The 19644-nt window shown below is 36.9% G+C and overlaps 2 protein-coding genes across 3 annotated transcripts in view; one reads left to right on the top strand and one right to left on the bottom strand.

Annotated features, from left to right (window-relative positions):
• Positions 1 to 12409, top strand: part of hwt (SH2 domain-containing adapter heavyweight) — a 225182-nt gene extending 212773 nt beyond the window's left edge. For both annotated transcript variants that reach the window (XM_012291230.2, XM_076532099.1), the window contains 3 exons: positions 6991 to 7183; positions 7825 to 7944; positions 8007 to 12409. In XM_012291230.2, the coding sequence (XP_012146620.2) occupies positions 6991 to 7183; positions 7825 to 7944; positions 8007 to 8196 (503 nt within the window). In that variant the 3' untranslated portion in view covers positions 8197 to 12409. The remainder of the gene's footprint in view (positions 1 to 6990; positions 7184 to 7824; positions 7945 to 8006) is intronic.
• Positions 12410 to 12521: 112 nt separating this feature from the next.
• Positions 12522 to 19308, bottom strand: LOC100883897 (uncharacterized). Its single transcript, XM_003705794.2, has 14 exons — positions 19115 to 19308; positions 18905 to 19018; positions 18323 to 18455; positions 17624 to 17760; positions 17320 to 17481; positions 16731 to 17109; positions 15359 to 15816; positions 14968 to 15072; positions 14586 to 14851; positions 14167 to 14415; positions 13140 to 13374; positions 12979 to 13048; positions 12781 to 12836; positions 12522 to 12716 (listed from the first exon to the last, which is right to left on the bottom strand). The coding sequence occupies exons 1-14, from the start codon at positions 19202 to 19204 to the stop codon at positions 12603 to 12605; spliced, it is 2568 nt and encodes an 855-aa protein (XP_003705842.2). The 5' UTR covers positions 19205 to 19308; the 3' UTR covers positions 12522 to 12602.
• Between the last annotated feature and the right edge of the window lie 336 nt (positions 19309 to 19644).

Below are 19644 nucleotides of genomic sequence, written 5' to 3'. Positions count from 1 at the left end.
AACTCCAATAACACTTAGTTAGTTAATATAGAACCCCACATCAATTAACTTCAATTAAGTGTAATCCACGATTCCCTTCTGCTTCTCGTCTCCTTCTGCAGAGCTTTCAGACGTTCCTGAGCGTCGATTTGGGTCAAAAGTTCACCGATGAAGCAAACGTTTCAATGCTCTTCTCCGCATCGTTTCGTAAGCTCCGCTTGTTAACCACGAAAACAATCGGAAAAGTATATCTATGTCCGTTCGAAGTCTAATTTTTCGGCGTAATTATGGGTTACAGGGTTACACTGCTGTTATTTCATTTGGGAGTTTTGAGATTTTGAGAATTTTGGGAATTTTTAGATTTTGGGATTTGCGAGTTTTGGGACTTTGGAATTAGGAGTTGATGGATTTGGCGATATAGGGATTTATGGCTATAGGAATTTAAGGTATAAGGGTTTAAGGATATAGGGAATTGGGGGTAGGAGATTGGGGCTATAGAGACTTGGGTTTGTAGATATTTCGGGATTTATAAATTTGGGGTTTTGCAGATTTGAGGTTCTACAGATTTGGAATTCTGGAGATTTGGAGTTTTGTATATTTGGAGTTATAGAAATTTGGTGTTCTAGAGATTTGGGGTTGTAGATACTTGAAGTTTTAGAGATTTAGAGTTGCAGATATGGGAGATTTTAGATATGGAATTTTATATAATGGAGAATAAAGATTTGAGGTACAAGAGATTTGGGGTTTTAAGCATTTGTTCATCTATTTGAAAATTTGGAAATGTAGGAACTGAAGGTTCAGAAAATTGGAAATCCAGGAATTTGCTGAATTGAAAACTCGTGTATTTGTAGATTTAAGATATTGGTCCTTTAAACATGTAGAAATTCATACATTTATAAATTTAGAATTTTGAAAACTTGTGCCCTTGAAGAATCTAAATTTTCAATATAAGTCAGACCTCCAATTATTTTTGCATCTGCCACTCTTTTTCAAAAGTGAGAACAACCATTCGAATATTGAAAAATCAGTTTCCTCTAACCAAGTCGTACAACAAAGTCTGTTCTGTAAATAAAAGATGTCGATCGCGGTTATCGATATCCCGTCGCGAACGAGCCGTTGATCCCGTAGCAAATTGCACGATTGATCCTTCGATGAGAAGGACGTACGCGCGTATCGTAGTTCATATTTCATGAGGATCGAGCGTTCGGTATCGAGTATTCGAAGCAGGTTCGAAGTGTTTGTTACCGCCACCGATAAGGGCTGCTGCTTGGGGGAGCTCGAAGGAGGGCTTGTGTAACTGCAACATCTGTTGGCGAACATCTTAAAGGTCTATCCCCACGACGGTATCCCGCATCTGTTGTTCGGACATTTCGACACATCGCGAGATTTTCGCTGCATGGGGGAGAAAGCGACGCTTCACGAAAAGATTCCGAATCGTAAAGAGCCGTGGATGATGGGCAAACTTGCGATCTCACCATGACTCGCTACATCCGAGGGATTTGTACGGGGTTATTTATCGAGCTTCGACGGCGAGATTGCTATTCTATAGATTCTAGGGATCGTTCCAAGATTTTACGGAAATTTGTTCTTTGTGCAAGCTTTTGGAACAATTAATCATTTTGCGTTGAAAAATTATGAGTACCGAGACATAATTTTGGAGAGACATTTCACATTCTTGGGTTCTTTAATAAATTTACTTGAACGCATATTTATTTTTCTATGTAAAACTTGGACAGTCTTGTTGATACTGTTTTTACTTGATTAAAATTTTTTTCAAACCAAGTACCATTTTTAGTGTTCAGGAGAAGCATTTCTTTTAACTTCTGAATAAATATAAATATTTAAAAGTATACAATTCAAGTCTACCTAGCTTTCATATATCATTTTTAAATAAATTTTCAAACTATCATTTACATTACATTTTTACCCAAATCTTAAATTAAATTAATAATAAAAAAAGTAACTTAAAATAACTCTATAATAAAAATATCATAGTAAAAGCTTATAAATGTAATTCAATATACAAACAGTAATACGAAGGTAACTCAACAAGTTTCTCAAATGTGAAAATATACATGTGTATCACATTTATATGATTACTCAATCATGATCAAAATAAAAAGTTCATAATCCCCAAATAAAAAACTAATTTAACAAGCAAATGATTTCTAAATAAATTTTTCCAAAAGTAAATGTCTTCTCACAAAAGTAAATGACGTCCCACTGTACCACTTTTTCTCCGTCCCTGTGAGGGTAAAAATTTTCGTTGTACCGTGAATCGCAATTTTCGATCACAAGTCTTGCGTGAAGCTCTCCGACATCTGCTTGAATCTTCGATTTTCTCCATTGGGGGGAAGTCTTTCCAGAGTCAGACTGATTCATGAAATATTTCCACCAAGTACCATTCACTGAAACTTTTTTTTATTCTTTCTTTCCGCGACATACAAACGCTTTCTTCGTGACATTTAGAGATTACTAGAAGAATATCTTGAGGTGACGGTGCTTCAATCGCTCTAAATAAACTTTGGTTACATTTTCTTGTGTTATTCTCATTTTTGTGGAAGTGTATGAGGCAAAGTGTATTTTCTTCTTCATGTTTGAATTTTAGATAGGTAGAATTTTTTACTTCTTGAAAGTAGATTTTCCCAAATTTCCAAACTCTCAGATTTCCACCCACAACCCCTTCCTCCTTCACATCCCACCCAATCACAAAATTTATTTCACCCCCACTATCATCCATCAGAAAACTTGTTCCTCGCCCATAAAAGCACCATAATCGTACAACGTTTTCCAAACGACACTGCTACCCTTCTCCGAAGGACATCTTCTCTTTCGCGCCACCCGATTTTACCGCCGCTCCGTTCAGACACACTTCCGCTTTAATGGCAGACCGAGATTCAATGGAATCTCCGGCTATTCTATCCTGGCGAATGTGTGACGTTTCCAGTCCCTCACCGCAGTAAATTCTTCATCCTCGTAAATCTTCAAGGCGAGTGTTACCCCCGGCGGTCTTTGCGGCAATAAATACGAATCGTCGACGCAGACTGTTTGACTTTCTCGCGTCCGCCATTGGCCTCGATACGCGTCGATCGTACGTTCTGATTTTCACAGGGAATTAAAAGTTCTTTCGATTTCCGGCCTTCACCATCAACCATAACGTCCGACCAGATTTCCGGTGACTCCTTCGTGACGAGGAATTTCCCTCGAGACAAACCGTGGCTTTCCCTAAGTTTCCTCCTGGACTGTCTATTCCTTTTCCATCAACCCCTCAGACAATATTCGCGCTGCATGAAAGTAGTATTCCGAGACGATATCATGGGAATATCTTAGTATTTCTTTATTCAAGATCTCCTGGCGGTTTCTCTAAAATTTAGATGAATGTTTCCGGGATAATTAAGTACTTGGCAGTTAAACATGTGGCCACTTATGTAACATATTAGTGTAATTCAAAATTTTTGTAAATTTTGGGGAAGGGGAATTGAGAAGAGAGAATTTGTAATTATTATATGATAGTTTATTAGTGTCGATCGTCAAGTTAATTTATTGTTAATAATTGTTATAATTATTTTTATCATTACTCGTTGTAATCAATAATACTGATTATTGTAATTATTGTTTTAATAATTTATAATCGTTTAACAGAGTAATGGTCACTTTCGAGCATTTATAAAAACTCCAGCACATTGCTATCTCAAGATTTACATACTTTTGAATTTGTGGGTTCAAAAACTTGTAAATTTAAAAACTTCTAAATCAGACAATTCACGAGTCTGTAAATCAGCGAATAATTCAAAATATTGCAATTTTTTGAAACTATAAATTAAGGTTATTGAAATATCTAAAAATGTGAGTTCATAATACTAAAAATGTCTAATATAAAAAATATATCAGCTTGATAAAAAACGGAAATGGATGTCGGAACGTACTCTTCATTGAAAGAAAGTGCAGCAAAGAGAAGAAAAAGGTATCTGAAAGCGTCGGCAGGGAAAGTTTCCCGTTATTATTACCATTCTCGAAATTTACGAACTTCATCCCCGCGATAACAAGTTTCGAAAGTCGTCGGTTCGCGACACACCCCATCCGTATACAGAGACGCTTATTCGCATACTCGAAGCGTCTCGCCGCTTTTTCCCGAATGTACTCGTGGCACGCCATTTCCCGAGGGATAGTCAGGCTGGATGGAGAAGGCACCGCGAAGAAATTGATTGAGACGTATCTCCGTCTGAGACGGATATTAAAACAGCCTGCGCGGGAAACGAGAAAATAAGTATACGGGTGTGAAGAGGAGAATTTCCCGTTTCGAAGGGAAACGCACAACGGGTTTGTTTCGTTGGCTCGCGCGCTAAAGGGGGTGGTAAAAACGAGAAAAATTCGGACGGATAAATCGAGCTGTCCGAACGGCCGGATTAAATTTAATAATACAGATACGGCCAATCTCGGAGAGTGGTGGCCGCTTGCCTTCCGTTCGTTAATGTTTAACCGCGTTTCAAACGCACAGCCCTAAGAGGAACCGGAAGAGAGCGCGAATGTTACCTTTCGAGACTTTGCTTCGCTGCTGCGTGCACGAAAACGATTTACCTTGGGTCTATTATTTAAGAGAATTGAATTCTCTTGCTACTCGCTTTACGATACCGATATGGTGGTTGAAGATGTGATAAAGTTTAATCAGTGAAGATACTTTTTTGGGGTGCAGACTGGGGATAAATATTGGAAATAGAGTATATGCTTGAGAGACTGAATTTTCAGTCTTGGATATTAGAAAATTTTTGTATTATTAAATTTCTGTATTCTCAAATAATTTCCCCACGTCCCAAATTTCTAAACATTCAAATCTTCCATTCTCCAAATTTTCAACCCTACATTTCAACCTTCATTCTCCACTTCATTCTCACCACTTGAATACCAAATAAAGAACTAAATGCACATTACTTCTCATAATAAATGAGAACAAAAAGATCCCTCAGCAAACTCCATGTTTCATAATGCACCAATTAAAAGAGTGTCCGATAAGAAAGAAAAACATTTACCAAGGCCCCTGTCTGGCTAATCGATTATCTTTCTAAACGAGATAATTGTGCCATCGATAACTGTGCTCTCGGAGCAAGGAGTCGATAATAGCCGTCGGGGAATACTTCCTTCGAGAAGAAACAATCGACCGTGACTTTGGACGTGGCTTTGTGAAGGTATGATAATGGAACGTCTCGTACTCGTCAATAGATAGGCCGAGCTCTTTCACTTAACAGAAACAATACAATCGAAATTTCTTCCTCGAAATTTTTCTTCCCCTCTCGCGCTATCTCCGACCGATTTCATCGACTTCACAAACCTTTCGCTCTCCTGCTGCCACTTAAGATTTGCGCGGAAATTACGAGCATTGTTTACGAGGAAACAATGTGGCTGGAAAAATAAGAGACAACGTTGCGTTTTCTTCCGAACGGGAGACTTTAAGATCGTGAGATATTACGCTTATTAAAGATTTCCACGATCCCTTGACAGGAAAAACGGAGCGGGAAAAATGCAATTTCTTTTAAAAGACACTTAGGAAGTGAGCAATACGGAAATTTTAGAGGGAGTGTCTTTCGTGGTAGACATTCTTAGGTTATTATGATTACGTTGAATGAACGCTTTGGGAAACTAGTTTTTTATGGTGGCACTGCTTGAATAATTATTACAGAAATGTACAAAAGTATAACAGTAAATATTATATTTTAACAAATGTAAAAATCTGAATATCCAATATTACTATCTTTATGAAGAATAATTAAGTGCATTAACATAAAAGTGAATGTAGAGAACTTACCTAATTATGGTTACCTTACCATATCTCTTCCATCATGACAGTATCATTAATTTCGACAGCTATCGAACAACACCACTACCCTGAGTAAAAAATCTTGCAACCCAATTTACCCCATCCCCAAAAAAAGTTCCGCCATTAGCATACACTTAAGAACACCATCCACGTTATTGTTCGAAAGGAATAAACTTATCGAAGAGTCGGAAACATCGGTCTCGGCTCATCAAGAATTTATAAATTTCGCTAAGTAAATTCTTGGTGGGGTTCGTGAGCGTCAATGTTATTACACCCTCGTAGAAAGTTCGGAGATGATAATCGACGGAAGGGTCCGCCGAAGAAAGTGGCTGCGCGGCCTCCAGATAATTTCATTTGTTGGCTGCAATCTCTTAGCGGTCGACTTTTGGAAGGTCGCATGATCCAGGTACGATGAAATTGTTCTGACAGGTGTAACGCCGTTTTACCTTCCATCCGAGGCTAACACGCTCGGAGTGTTCCACCTCGAAAGCGCGTACTTTATACATTATGCATTGGCGTGTACGGAATTCAGGAGCCGAAGATATTCTGTTGCTCTCGTAATAAATCTTCGACACTTTTCTTTAACCAGGGAATGGTATACTTGTGGGGAACATATTGGTATACTTGTGATCTGTTCACTTCTTACTGATACTCAGATTTACAAGTTTAAAAATATGGAAAGGTGCGGGTGTGGACATAGGAATGTGTAGGAATATCGAGATTTCTCGAGAATCTTTCTGACTTTAATGCAAGCTTATTTCAAACGTTTCAAAGAATCTTCCTGACAAAATAAAAATGCCACTCTTGCTTTAACCTTTTGGTCCAAAACCAAGTGCAAAAAATTATACCATCCAATGCTAAATCCTTGAAGTAACGTCCTGAACCTAGAACCTAGACTTACCCTAACCTAGAACTTTATCCTACACCTAATTCGCGAGAAATCAGAATAGCACTTGTCGAGAAGATAACCTCTTTACGCAATTATCCTTGAAATCCCGAGCGCGTCCTCGAAGACTGACAGCGTGCACAAAGCGCACTTCCTGTTGTCGAGACCGAGTTCCGATTCGTTCCAATTACGAGGGTGGGCCATAAAATCTGCGAACTAGAGAGAGGTTCGCGTCGTCTACGGTGTATACGTATAATCGATGTTTACCCCCGGGGAATTTCACGGCGTCTAACTGTCGCGTGACTCATTTCAGGCGGCGGTCTGGCGCGTCCGAAGATGACACTGAATCTGGACGCTGGGAACGGTGTGAACACCGCTGGAAACGGCGGTGGGCAGCTTGCACCGAAAAAACCTGCTGGACTCAGCCTTGGATTGCCGCTGGAGATTAATACCGCCCGTGGATCCGCTGATCTGGTTGATGTGGACCTCCCACTCGAGAGACAAGGGTACTTCAAATTTATTATACACCCACTCAAAAATCGATAGGTGTTCGATATGTTTTGTGACTCCCGATACGAACGTTTTCATACTATTATTCTCGTAATGTGAATTGTTTAATACCAGGTATTCTGGTAATGCGAGCTTATTATGCGAGGTAATAAAGATAGAGTCAAGATTTGGAACGTTTTAGTGAAGACACATGTGGGTATATTCATATGAAAATTTATGAATGTAAAAGGTCAACATAGTTGACTGTATGATTGCAGAGAAAATTCTAATATAATTTTGTCAAAAATAAGATGCTTTAGCTACAGTATAACATCTCGTGTTCATATGTACACGACATATGTGTTTCATACGTTGCCTCGTATAGGATATTTTTTTAAGAGTTCATTATTCATTTTCATTTATTTATATTAACATTATGTCCTCTTTTAATAAACTACATAATATAGAATTAATATAGTATTTTGATATCCTTTTTGCATTCATATTTTTAAGACCATTCTTTTTGCTCTGACAAATAATGTTTGAAGTTTGGCCCCAACTTCTGTACAGTTACATGAAAGTATTAGTTCAATTTTCCTGAAAACCGTAAAACTTTTTATACGCAATTTCCGTAAGTCATACTTTGTTCTTCCTTCAGATGGTACCACGGATCCATCACGAGAATCGAGGCAGAAGCTGTCCTACGTCTTCTGAGAGAAGGAAGTTATCTAGTGAGGAACAGCGAGTCGACCAAACAGGATTACTCCTTGTCACTGAAGTAAGTTTGTAGATATCACTCTAGTACCTTCGAGTGAACTCAAAATGGTTTTTCATTTTCAGGAGTGCTCGTGGTTTTATGCATATGCGTATCCAAAAGAACGAGGAGCTGAACGCTTACATTCTGGGCCAGTTCAGCAAACCGTTCGACAGTATACCGGAAATGGTTCGCCATTTCAGCGTGAACCGTCTTCCGATACGAGGTGCCGAACACATGTGTCTTCTGCATCCGGTCATAGCTCAGCTTTTGTAGCGCATCTATCGTAGCGCCGTTTAAGGTGCTCCCATTTTTTGATATCCCCTTTACTCCGAGAATAACAAAGAACCTGGATAGTGTCCTGGAAAAGTATCCTCCAAGCTGATATTTATAGGAAAGACGGAGGGTATTGTTGTGCATAGATACGATTTTCCGTTGGAAAAATTTTCGATAAAATGCAGTTAACTCGTTGGTTGCCATAGGTTCGTTGACTGATATTGCAAAATTGTATTCTAATTAAGGGACAAAAATAACAACTCTGAATAACATGTTTGTAGTAATAATTAAAGATCAGGTGTGAAGTTTAAATCGGTCTGGAACATATTACTTATGTAAATATTATTAGCTTTTAAATTAATTACAAAAATTAAAGTTTGACATTTTAAAGTTTGACATATATAATTTTAAAGAATTTTTTATCTGAGTTACCACTATTATTATACATGTAAATTGAAGGAATTCTGTATGAGATACGTATTTAAATAAAATATTTTAATAATGTAATAATAAGCATTATACATAACAATTTGATAATCTTTTACAGAATATTGTAGTTCAGTATCTTTATAATTATCTTTGGAGAAAAAAATATTTCCAGCTTAATTGCTTTTCTTATTACTCTAAAATACTAATATATTTTAATGTAATTTATTGCTACTTTAATAACTCGCTATAATTTCATGCATTTGATCACATGTGCCATATAAATCATTTTCCCTATGGCAATCGAACGTGTTAGAGCAATTCGTACTTCCATGAAATTTTCACAGTCTCTTACATATGAGGCTATTTAACAATTTTTCCGAGCTTCCAGGGTGAAAAGTAAATAAACAGCAATCGAAACGAGATGGACAAAACTATTCGCGGGGAATAACACAGTACAAAGCGCGTAATCGGTGAAAAATTTTTCGTAGGCTTAGCGAGCAGCCCTTAAGGGGTCTCATTCGTTTATTCGTAATATCTCTCGAGTAAAGCTTTATTAGTGTCGCGAAGAACAATTAGTCGTTGTAATATATTGCAATGCTTCGAAACTATTCCGACCGTAGCGACGAGCCTCACGTTCTTCGATTAAGCCTGCGTCCATCGAGAAAGAACGAACGTTCGCAGAATCTGTCTCGTCTTCCCCCAAAACGAAATCGCGCAAATCCACTTCTCAGAGATTTTGCACTTTACTTTCGCGAAATCGATTCCTTGCGCTCGATTGATCGATACAGGATTCCATCACGATCCTGAAGAAGTACAAGACAGAGTAAAGGTTCTGAATTTTGAGGGAGATTGTAATCGTTGCACGAACGACGAACCTGCGAAGCACCGTAAGAGCTTTATAAAAACAAAACAAAATGGTTGTTCCTTGTACTCGCGGGCCACGAAGACCGCGGGTATCGCGTAAGAAATTATCGATGGGATCAGAACCGCTGTATTACAAGCGGATTATCTAACGAGGTGTCAGGTAACATGTACTTACTTAGATTTAAATGTAACTGCTAGGTGGCCGGATAGATGGCCTCTGCGACGGAGCTGGAAGCCAAAGAAATGAGTTAAATCGTGCGAAAGAATGAAGACGGAAACATTGGCGTAACTAGGGAGGATCCCTCTTCTAATGTGGAGACGCGTGATTTAATCCGTGGACATATGACGATTTGATGCACGCAAAATTAGAGCAGTAAACGCGTAAGAATCTAACTGACTCGTGAGATTGTAACGCGTAGGAATTTAATGCGTGGGAATCTAACGCGCGGGGATTTAACGTAGTAATTCAACGTGGAGAACGTGTTAGGAATTTAACGCGTGGAAGTCTAACATATGGAAAACTAACGCGTAGAAATTTAACATAAGAGAATGTAATATGAGATGATTGGACACGTGGAAATGTAACGCGTAGGAATGTAACATATGAAAATCAAACGTGGAGAAATCGTTAGAATGTAACACGACATGATTCGGTAATCTAACGCGTAATGAGCGGTAATTTAACGCGCATTAATCTAACCAGTAGTAATTTAATGCGTAGAGATCTAATGGATGGTAATCTAACGCGTAGTGATTGAACGGGTGGTAATCTAACGCATAGTGATTGAGCGGGTGGTAATCTCACGCGTAGTGATTGAACGGGTGGTAATCTAACGCTTGGTAATCCAACGGGTGGTAATTTAACAGTCGTGTTGAAATTACGTGTGATATAACAACACGATATAAGGATAATATCGATGCAAAAATCCTAGTTACGCCAATGAGAGGAGGTAAATGAACGAAGCAAATGGCGGCGCAGCCATGATTCAAATGCCAAAGTTAATGCTGATCGTAATAATTTTAGTCAGGGTTTAGTTCGTTGAAAAGCGATTAGGCTCGGATCTGTATGCTTGATCGACAACGAGTTATTTTGTTTAAGAGGAGAAAAGAATTTGTTCGTCCTTACTGATCGGTAAGAGGAGAAGAAGGTCGATCGAGATCAGTGAATCCGAACCATCGATGGCTCGTAAATTCGAGTCATCCGTCCGACAGGTCTCTTATTTTTGAGGAGATTTTTGCGAGCGAAGGCAACCGATACATATTTTTTCATGTGATATGAATTTGTTACAGAGATAGCCTAGTTTTCACCTGTGATCTGTTACTTAGTTCCCTTTTAATCCGTGTCTGTTGGTCGCTGTGTGCAATATTCTCGTACTGGTACGATTATGGCTAACGATAATAAGTACTACCTAATAATGATAGCGTAATGGTAATAACGATTAACGATAACGATTTAAAACGATAACGGTTATATTTATTAAGTATGCTGCTATTTTAATTGGGTAATCAGCAACGACGCGTTAATCAGGCGCGACTAGAGAGACGTCCGTGGTGTTACAATAATTATTTCATGATAAGGATTCGAGTGAACCTGAACGAGTTGGTCACTTCGTGGTGAACCGAAGAACGATTTAGAACCTAGAACTCATGTAGCGAGTGCCGCGTAATCGGAATAGATTCTCTTCCATAATCAACTAATCATTATCATTTCTCCAATATGTTTGTGCCCCTTTTGTAAACTCTACAATCTTTTAGTTTGAAAATCCACATCAAACTTTTAGTGAAATCCTAACCTAAAAATTTTAATGCTTAAAGATTTAAAAAAAAATTGAGAACCTGAAAACTTGATAAAGCAGTCATAAGACCTTGAAAAGTCAAAGATTAATTCAAATAAAAGTTGCAGATAATTTAACGATTAACCCCAGAAAGAACTTCCATCTCACTCTTACTGCTTTTTTAAAATAAAGTTCACGCAAGATGACAGAAATTTTAAAGACAATTTTTGAAAATTTTCTACGTGCAAAAGGTACTTGAGTTTTTCTGGGGTTAATTACTTCCATTTGTTGATTTCATCGTTTGAAATCACGCGTGAACGTGATACTAGTCGTAGTGTGTTTTCTTACCTGAAGTAGCGATTGTACATTGGGCACTCCCTACCATTTGTCCCACGATTAGGTTCGGTATAAATATAAATACACACGTTGTACGTTCTAAGCTGCCAGTATTATTAACTGTAATCGATAATGCATATCCATGTTAATGTTTAAGAGGCATTGTATTGTACCCTGTCCTTAACGAATGATTACGTCGACGAGAAGTATACTCTATCTCTCTATGTATATTTATTTGACATTCTATTTATTGCATTGTGTCGTTACGCAAAAATGATCTTGCTGTCATGATTCCGTGTATACCGTTTCTTAATCTTTAAGATCATAGCGAGATAACTCATGGTAATCTATTAGCATAACAAGTACTCATAGCGAACGTAGATTAATGACGGTCATTCAAGGATGACGAGGTGGACGATGATGGCGCAGTCGTAAATTATGTGGTAGACACTAACTTGTAGATACTTCCTGTACCTTGAAATTTATATGAAGTAGCATTTAGCTCTAACGTATACACAAAATACTCTATTATTACCAAAAAATACTAGCGTATTAGTCGTTTATAGAAGGTACAACCCGTGAGATCGGAAGTGATTGAAACGAACTGGTCCGAGATATATGTACGCGTCTGCGGACGTAAACTGTTTTACGACGAACGGTTTAAGAATGGTGTAATGTGCAATAACGAAGAGCGATCCGGTATTTTTGTTCTAGCATGACAGACCACCGATGTTCCAAATCGACTTCACTAGATAGTATTGTGTACTCCGAAACTCCCTCTTAATAATAAAACATTTAATAAAAACAAACGATCTTGATTATTCCTTTCGGGACACCTTTCGCCGTTATGGAAACTAGAATCTACAAATTTTTTAATTGGAAATTTGATGAACTGTACTTTCAGAAATTAGGAAATTTAAAAAAAATATTTTGCTTTTTATTCTAATTATGTTGCATATTACATACGATATAAAATTTTAGACATTTTGTGGATTATGGACTTTACTCTAAATCTTCCATTTCCTCGTCGTCCATGTATCGAATTACTTGATCAGGGCTGTCATACATCATATCTGACACGTGTCTCTCTGCCTCCTCTGCAGGAGATTCAGCTAACTGTAAATGAAGATTAGAATATTAATAAGTGTGACGTTTAGATATTAATTATTTAAATATATACCTCTTCTATTACTTCAGTGGATAGTTCTCGAGGTTGCTTCTTAGCTGATTTCCTCTCTGAAAAAGATGTTATGACTTGAATAAAATCCTTATCCTTCGCTTATTAGTACGAGACAGAAATAAATCTTGAAATTAAACAAAAAAATACAGCATGTAATTTGAAGAAAATTGATGTCAAATTCTATCGTAAGAAATTTACTTGGAACCGCAGCTGGTTGTTTTTCAACGGATTTTCGTTGTACTTGCAATGCAGAGGTTGGAGATTTTTCCTGAAATTCAAAATAATGTCGTGAATAATTATCAATTATAATAATAATAATGAAATCTATGAATATTATTATTTTGGAAGATAGCAATTACAGATGGTCTAACTTCATCGCCATGATCGTCGCAGTAACCAGGTCCACAGACATCGAATTTACCCGGCATGGGCCGACTCTTGTACATTTTACCATCCGTTCCTTTTATCATTCCTTCCGTTAGCTGAATTATTTCCGGTCCCCACTGGGTCAGGAAATGACCCATTCGCATTACTCTCTGCTGAGGAGTCGTCACTGTGTGGCTTCCTCCGCAGTATCGATTACAAAGATGATCTCTAAAATGTTAAATTTAAAATTATGGGATTGCGGATCTCAAATTAAGGAAGATTTGGGGATTTGAGTATTCGAGGATTTGGAGATTGCAGGATTTGGGGATTTGGGAATTCGAAGATTTGGGGATTGCAACATTTGGGGATTTGGGGATTTGGGGATTTGGAGATTGCAAGATTTGGGGATTTGGGGATTTGGGGATTTGGGAATTTGCGAATTTGCGAATTTGGGAATTTGGGAATTTGAGAATTTGGGAATTTGGGAGTTTGGGAGTTTGGAAATTTGGGGATTTGGGGATTTGGGGATTTGGGAATTTGGGAATTTGGGAATTTGGTGATTTGGGAATTTGGGAAATTGGAAATTTGGGAATTTGGGAGTTTGGGAGTTTGGAAATTTGGGGATTTAGGGATTTGGGGATTTGGGGATTTGGGGATTTGGGAATTTGGGAATTTGGGAATTTGGGAATTTGGGAGTTTGGGAGTTTGGAAATTTGGGGATTTGGGGATTTGGGGATTTGGGGATTTGGGAATTTGGGAATTTGGGAATTTGGGAGTTTGGGAGTTTGGAAATTTGGGGATTTGGGAATTTGGGAATTTGGGAATTTGGGAATTTGGTGATTTGGGAATTTGGGAAATTGGAAATTTGGGAATTTGGGAGTTTGGGAGTTTGGAAATTTGGGAATTTGCGAATTTGAGAATTTGAGAATTTGGAGATTTGTGGATTTAGGAATTTGGGGGTTTGAGGTAGAGATTTAAAAATTATTGAAGTTTAGAAATTTGGCAAATTCAGCACCGTACCTAGGCGTCTTCACCAAATTATCAGCTTTCGCGATTTTCTGTTTCCTAGCTTCTTCCTGTAAAGCTGCCTCGAACTGTAACATATTCCTACTATGAGGCAATCTTCTATGCTGCTTTCTGACTTGATCTAACTCATAAGTCAGATATGGCTTCATGCTTCCAGTGCAAGGTAAGGTATCTGGTTTAAACTTGTGAGTATCCTCCGTCTTCATGACGACATTTTTATCACAAGATATACATTGAACGTCCCTGAATAAACATAAGTACATATGTAATAAATCTAAATGTACATAATTAAATAAATATATAATAAATGTAAAAATGCAAATAAATACATGTATACATAAATACACGTATGTATAGTAAAAATAAATTTATATCGAATGGACGTTAATGATACAACGTTCTATTTATTTTACTTGAGTAGCTTCTTCGCTCCAGCCGCCTCGTCATCTTGTCTCATTTGAGCCACAGACTTCACCTTATCCTGCAGCGACTTCAGTCGAGTATTTACAAAGTCCTTCAATGGCGTCATTTCGATTTTGTCAACCTTCCCCTCGATTTCTCTTTGCACTTCGTCCATAGCTTGCTGCCAAATCGATTCTTGTTTTCCTAATTTACTGATTGCGTCCTCTAAACCTTGAGCTAAGTCGTCGCAAGCTGCGTCAAATTGATCATACGATACCTAGGGAATAATAGGGAATAATACATTTGCATCGTCAATTTTTTGTCAGGTTAATGCATTGATTGCTGTTTTTTTATTGGCTATTGTTGTTTTTATTTCTTAAGAAAATTTTTCACTTTTCTGTTTATTGCCTGAGCGTCAGCTTTGTCGGCTAGGGCGTCTTCAAGATCTTCTCTATCTGCTTTTATAGTTTTCAGTAGTTCTACTTGTTCTAGCAATGCCTGGGAAAAATTCATTTTAATGATAATTTTGATACCAAGTTTACTGTACTTGAATATTAAAATTTAATTTCTAAATTTGATTTCTGGATTCCTACATTAAAATTTTCTATATAGAATTTGATTTTTAAATTCCTACATCTACACATCTACAATCTACACATATTCCCTCTCAACATCCAATATTTCAATACTTCTCGCATCAACACTCTAACACGCCTATAAACCTACATCCCCACTACACCATAATCCACCTTCTCCATAACAAAATACAATATCAAATATTTACATTAAGATGTATCTCACGATTCTCTCGATCATCGATCAATCGATCCGCAGTTTGGTGCAATTTGTCCATATCATTTTGAATTCCCTGGATCTTCGACACCAACTCATCGAGCTCAGCATTGCCGCTCACTCCAGCCATTGGAGCACTTTCCACTTTCTCGAACAAACACACCACATCTTTCTCCAATTTTCCAACACGCTGTTTCAACTCTCCCAGTTCTTCAGTATCGGCTGTTTCTTCAGTTTTCCCGCTTTCAGCTGTGGCTTTCCTCGACGAAGGTTTAGGACTCTCTTTGTCTGCTGATTTTGATGCCTTCTTAGGCGTTTCGGCTGGTTTATCAGATTTTTCCTCCGTTGCTTGGCTGTGTTCATCGACACTCGTTTTCGGTGTTTGCTCTTGTTCATGTTCTTTACTTGGTTCATGTTTCTTTTGTTCCGTCGATATGTATGCCACCAACTCTGTTTTTGGTGAATAAATTGTTAACTTTTTAAATTATGTCGATTATTAAATGAGGAACTTTATAGTGGAGGAATATGTGACATTTATGTTGATTTCTATTTTTTACTAGCAAACTATTAACCTGTTGGTTTAACAATTCAGGAGCTAATAGAAACTTGTATATGTTTAATGTGTTTAATTAGAGTGCAACTTGTTCACATTTAACATGTGCAATCAGACTGAAACTTGTTCAGATTTAATATGTGCAATCAGACTGAAACTTGTTCAGATTTAATATGTGTAATCAGACTGAAACTTATTCACATTTAATATGAGTAATTAGACTGAAGCTTATTCACATTTAAAATGTGTAATCAGACTGAATTGGAATTAATCAGACAGACTTGTTCGTATTTAATTTATGGTATCACACGTATCCTCTTTTTCACATACCCTCAGTTAGGTTTAAAGGATGATATAATATTCTTGACACTTTCAACAAGTGTAATTTTATCAACTGCTTCTAACGAGTCTTTAGAAGTCATGAATGTCAATTATACAACAAATAACGATGACAATTCTTTCAATGTATTTTATGTAACACCCAACTCAGAATTAACTTGTGATTAAGGTATTAGGACTCACATATGTGAAATTTCTGAGTTATAATTGTGTCCCAATTTCCTATTCAGAGTTAATAGTATAAAGTCAGAATTAATGTATGCTGCATTAACCACTTTTAACACCCACATTTATGATATTTATAAATTAGAGTTACGTCCCCAATTTGCTATTTAGAATTAATAGTATAAAGCCAGAATTAGTTCGTACTGCATTGACTACTTTTAACACCCATGCTTACAATATTTATAAATTAGAATTACGTCCTCAATTTGCTACTTTGACTTAATACTACAATTCACCAATAAATTACCAGATTGCGATTTGTTAAGTTTCTCGTTCAAACCATGCAGCTCATCTTTCATTTGAGCAACGTGCGCCTGCAACGTGGAGACGTCCTGACTCATTTGTTTCACGTCTATTCCTCCTAAAAGCTGACTTAACGAAATCCGGTGTGCCGGCTGTCCTTCGTCTTTCGAAGTGGCCGGTGCTCCCCCTACTTCGGTTTCTTCACCTTCCTCCTCGCCCTTGTCAGATATTATTTGCAAATTCTTAACAACTTGGCTCAAGGTATCGAGTTCCCTCTCTAAATTCGACAATCTGTTTTCCAGAGTGGACGTGTCCGCCTCTGACCCCGCGACCGCCACGACCGTCGTTTCCCCTTTGAGTACGTCTTGCATCATTTTTGTCAACTGGAAATCAAAATTTTATTTTAGCTCTTGTTTTGTTTCTTTATAAAAATATTTTGGTTGTTTTTTTGGAATTCAGATAAGGGAGTTCAGTATGAGCTCTCAATTAAATTTCACGTTCTCGTAATTAATGTATTACATATTGATCGATCACTGATTTTATGGTTATTATTCCATCTCTACAAGATAATAACTGAAACAGGGAAGTTATACCTTATCAATACCTTGTTCACTAGCGTCTAATCTATTAGTAATACTGATGATCTGCCAAACATCAGTCACGGGATCGGTAAGTTTACCCTTCACTCGTTCAACAAGTTCCGGAGTAGTCGCTAATTCTTCCAAAGCTTGAAAACGTTGGCGAAGCTCGTTTACCTAAACGTACATTCCGATAAAATGAATATACTTGATAAAAGAAATATGAAATATAAAAATATCGACATTAAAGTGATGGGATATAAGTAGAGACTTCATAACTATTATACAGTTGTAAATGTTTAAATATTCTTTGAATTACGGATTGTTCAAGACGTTTGAATCCTAATGCCGTAGGTGTTGCGCCATCGACAATTGGTTCCACGAAGATGACCTTTTCTGGTTCGCCTTCTCCTGCAGGACTGACTGCCTGTCGTGTGCCTTTGGATTTTAGGTCCTCTGGAATAGATATTAGTTGTAATATGTAAATCATAATTTTTCGAATTTTTGGATTCTCAAATTTCTACATGGATTTCTACATTCCTAAATATTTAAATTACAAAGTTGCAAAAATTGCAAAATTCCTAAATTCCTAAATTCCTAAATTCCTAAATTCCTAAATTCCTACATTCCTAAATTCCTAAATTCCTAAATTCCTAAATTCCTAAATTCCTAAATTCCTAAATTCCTAAATTCCTAAATTCCTAAATTCCTAAATTCCTAAATTCCTAAATTCCTAAATTCCTAAATTCCTAAATTCCTAAATTCCTAAATTCCTAAATTCCTAAATTCCTAAATCCCAAAATTCCCAAGTCCCAAAATTCCCAATCCAAATCTAAAAAAAAAAAATAAGAAATAAAATGCTCCTCTATCTAGCGTCAGAAAGTATAAACTACTGAAACTGCAGTAAGTTTAAGGTTTGCTTATTGATGGTTAGGTAGATCCCTTGTCTACTATTTTATCAAGAGAAGGAATTGCACTTTAGTGTATCTTCTAACAATGTAGAAGGTTTCTATATTACCTGGTCTTACAACATCAACTTGTATATTTGCAGGATCATCAGTCGGTGCTGGTTGTGCTTCATTGTTTGCGTCGATAATGCTGTATTCTTGAAGGTGTAGCGAAGGTCCAGTTTTTAGAGAGCTTACCATCGTCTGGAATAACAGGAGATCGATTTTATGTACGATTGATAAAACAGTTAGATCGAGTGTTCAATAATTTGTAATCTAATTTGTAAAATAATTTTATTTTAAGCAAAAGATAATTTATAAAAATAAGCAAATAGAAGCTACAATATATTTTTATGAAAATACCACAAGATAACAAAAAATGTTTACTTATAGTTTTCAATAAGGTATATGAAATCTACTGCGTTCATAGATAAAGTTATTCGATTGCAAAGTAAATAAATTTTGTCGTTAGTTTTAAGTATCACAAGCATTTCTACCCTTCTCACAGCTTCAAAGTACGTATTTCGAATTTACAAATTGACTAAACATACAAGAAGTCTTAAATTTCAAAAAACAATCCTTATATAAAACAATCTTTGACAGATCATTACAAGAATGTTAATTAAACATATTAGTGCATTACATAATCTTACTTGCACTCGACTAGCATCATCACCGCGGTATTCAACCTTAATCGACTGCAAATTTATCTGATGCAGTAAAACATGCAAGAAGTTGTGCAGGATGTTCAAATTCACCGCTCCAACCTAGCGAACGGAAAACGTCGCACCTGCTATTAAAATTCCTCTTATCTTTCATTCCACGAATAAATTTATCATTCTCCAACGAAAGAATCCATTTACTTCCGGCGTTCCCAACGCTAGATCCAACATTTGTGGTAAAGAAACCTGCAAACTGGCTATATCGGTTGCTGCCTCTGTTCCCGCTGCCATTCTACGTCACTCGAACAATTTCTCCGAATATCAGTAAAAAGAAAAAACATAATAAGAATCTCTTTCGATTCTCCCTTAACCCTGCTGTAATTCCGCCACTGATGTGTCATTTTTAAAGGGAGGGTGTGTTGGCTTTTGTTCGAACGATTTGCTACCTTCATGGCTGACATTAGTACCATGGTTAAAGACATATATTATAAACATATTTATATGGATTAATATTATTAATTGACAGTATTGTTTTGTGACTTTTGGTTAGTATAACAATCAGTAGGAGGTAAAGAAGAAAATAAGATCATTTTAAAAAATAATATAGAAAGAGAATTGTAATTGTATGATCGCTACATTTTGATCAATGTGGTATACTTTGTTAAGGATCATAAAATGGTTGTTTGTTTTAAAAAAGATTTTGAGTTTCTGGAGTGATGTTGTTGATGTAC

This window comes from Megachile rotundata, chromosome 5 (genome assembly GCF_050947335.1).
Source record: "Megachile rotundata isolate GNS110a chromosome 5, iyMegRotu1, whole genome shotgun sequence".
Classification (NCBI taxonomy): domain Eukaryota; kingdom Metazoa; phylum Arthropoda; class Insecta; order Hymenoptera; family Megachilidae; genus Megachile; species Megachile rotundata.
Note: the sequence above shows the minus strand (reverse complement) of the source record. Positions and strands in the feature narration are given on the sequence as shown.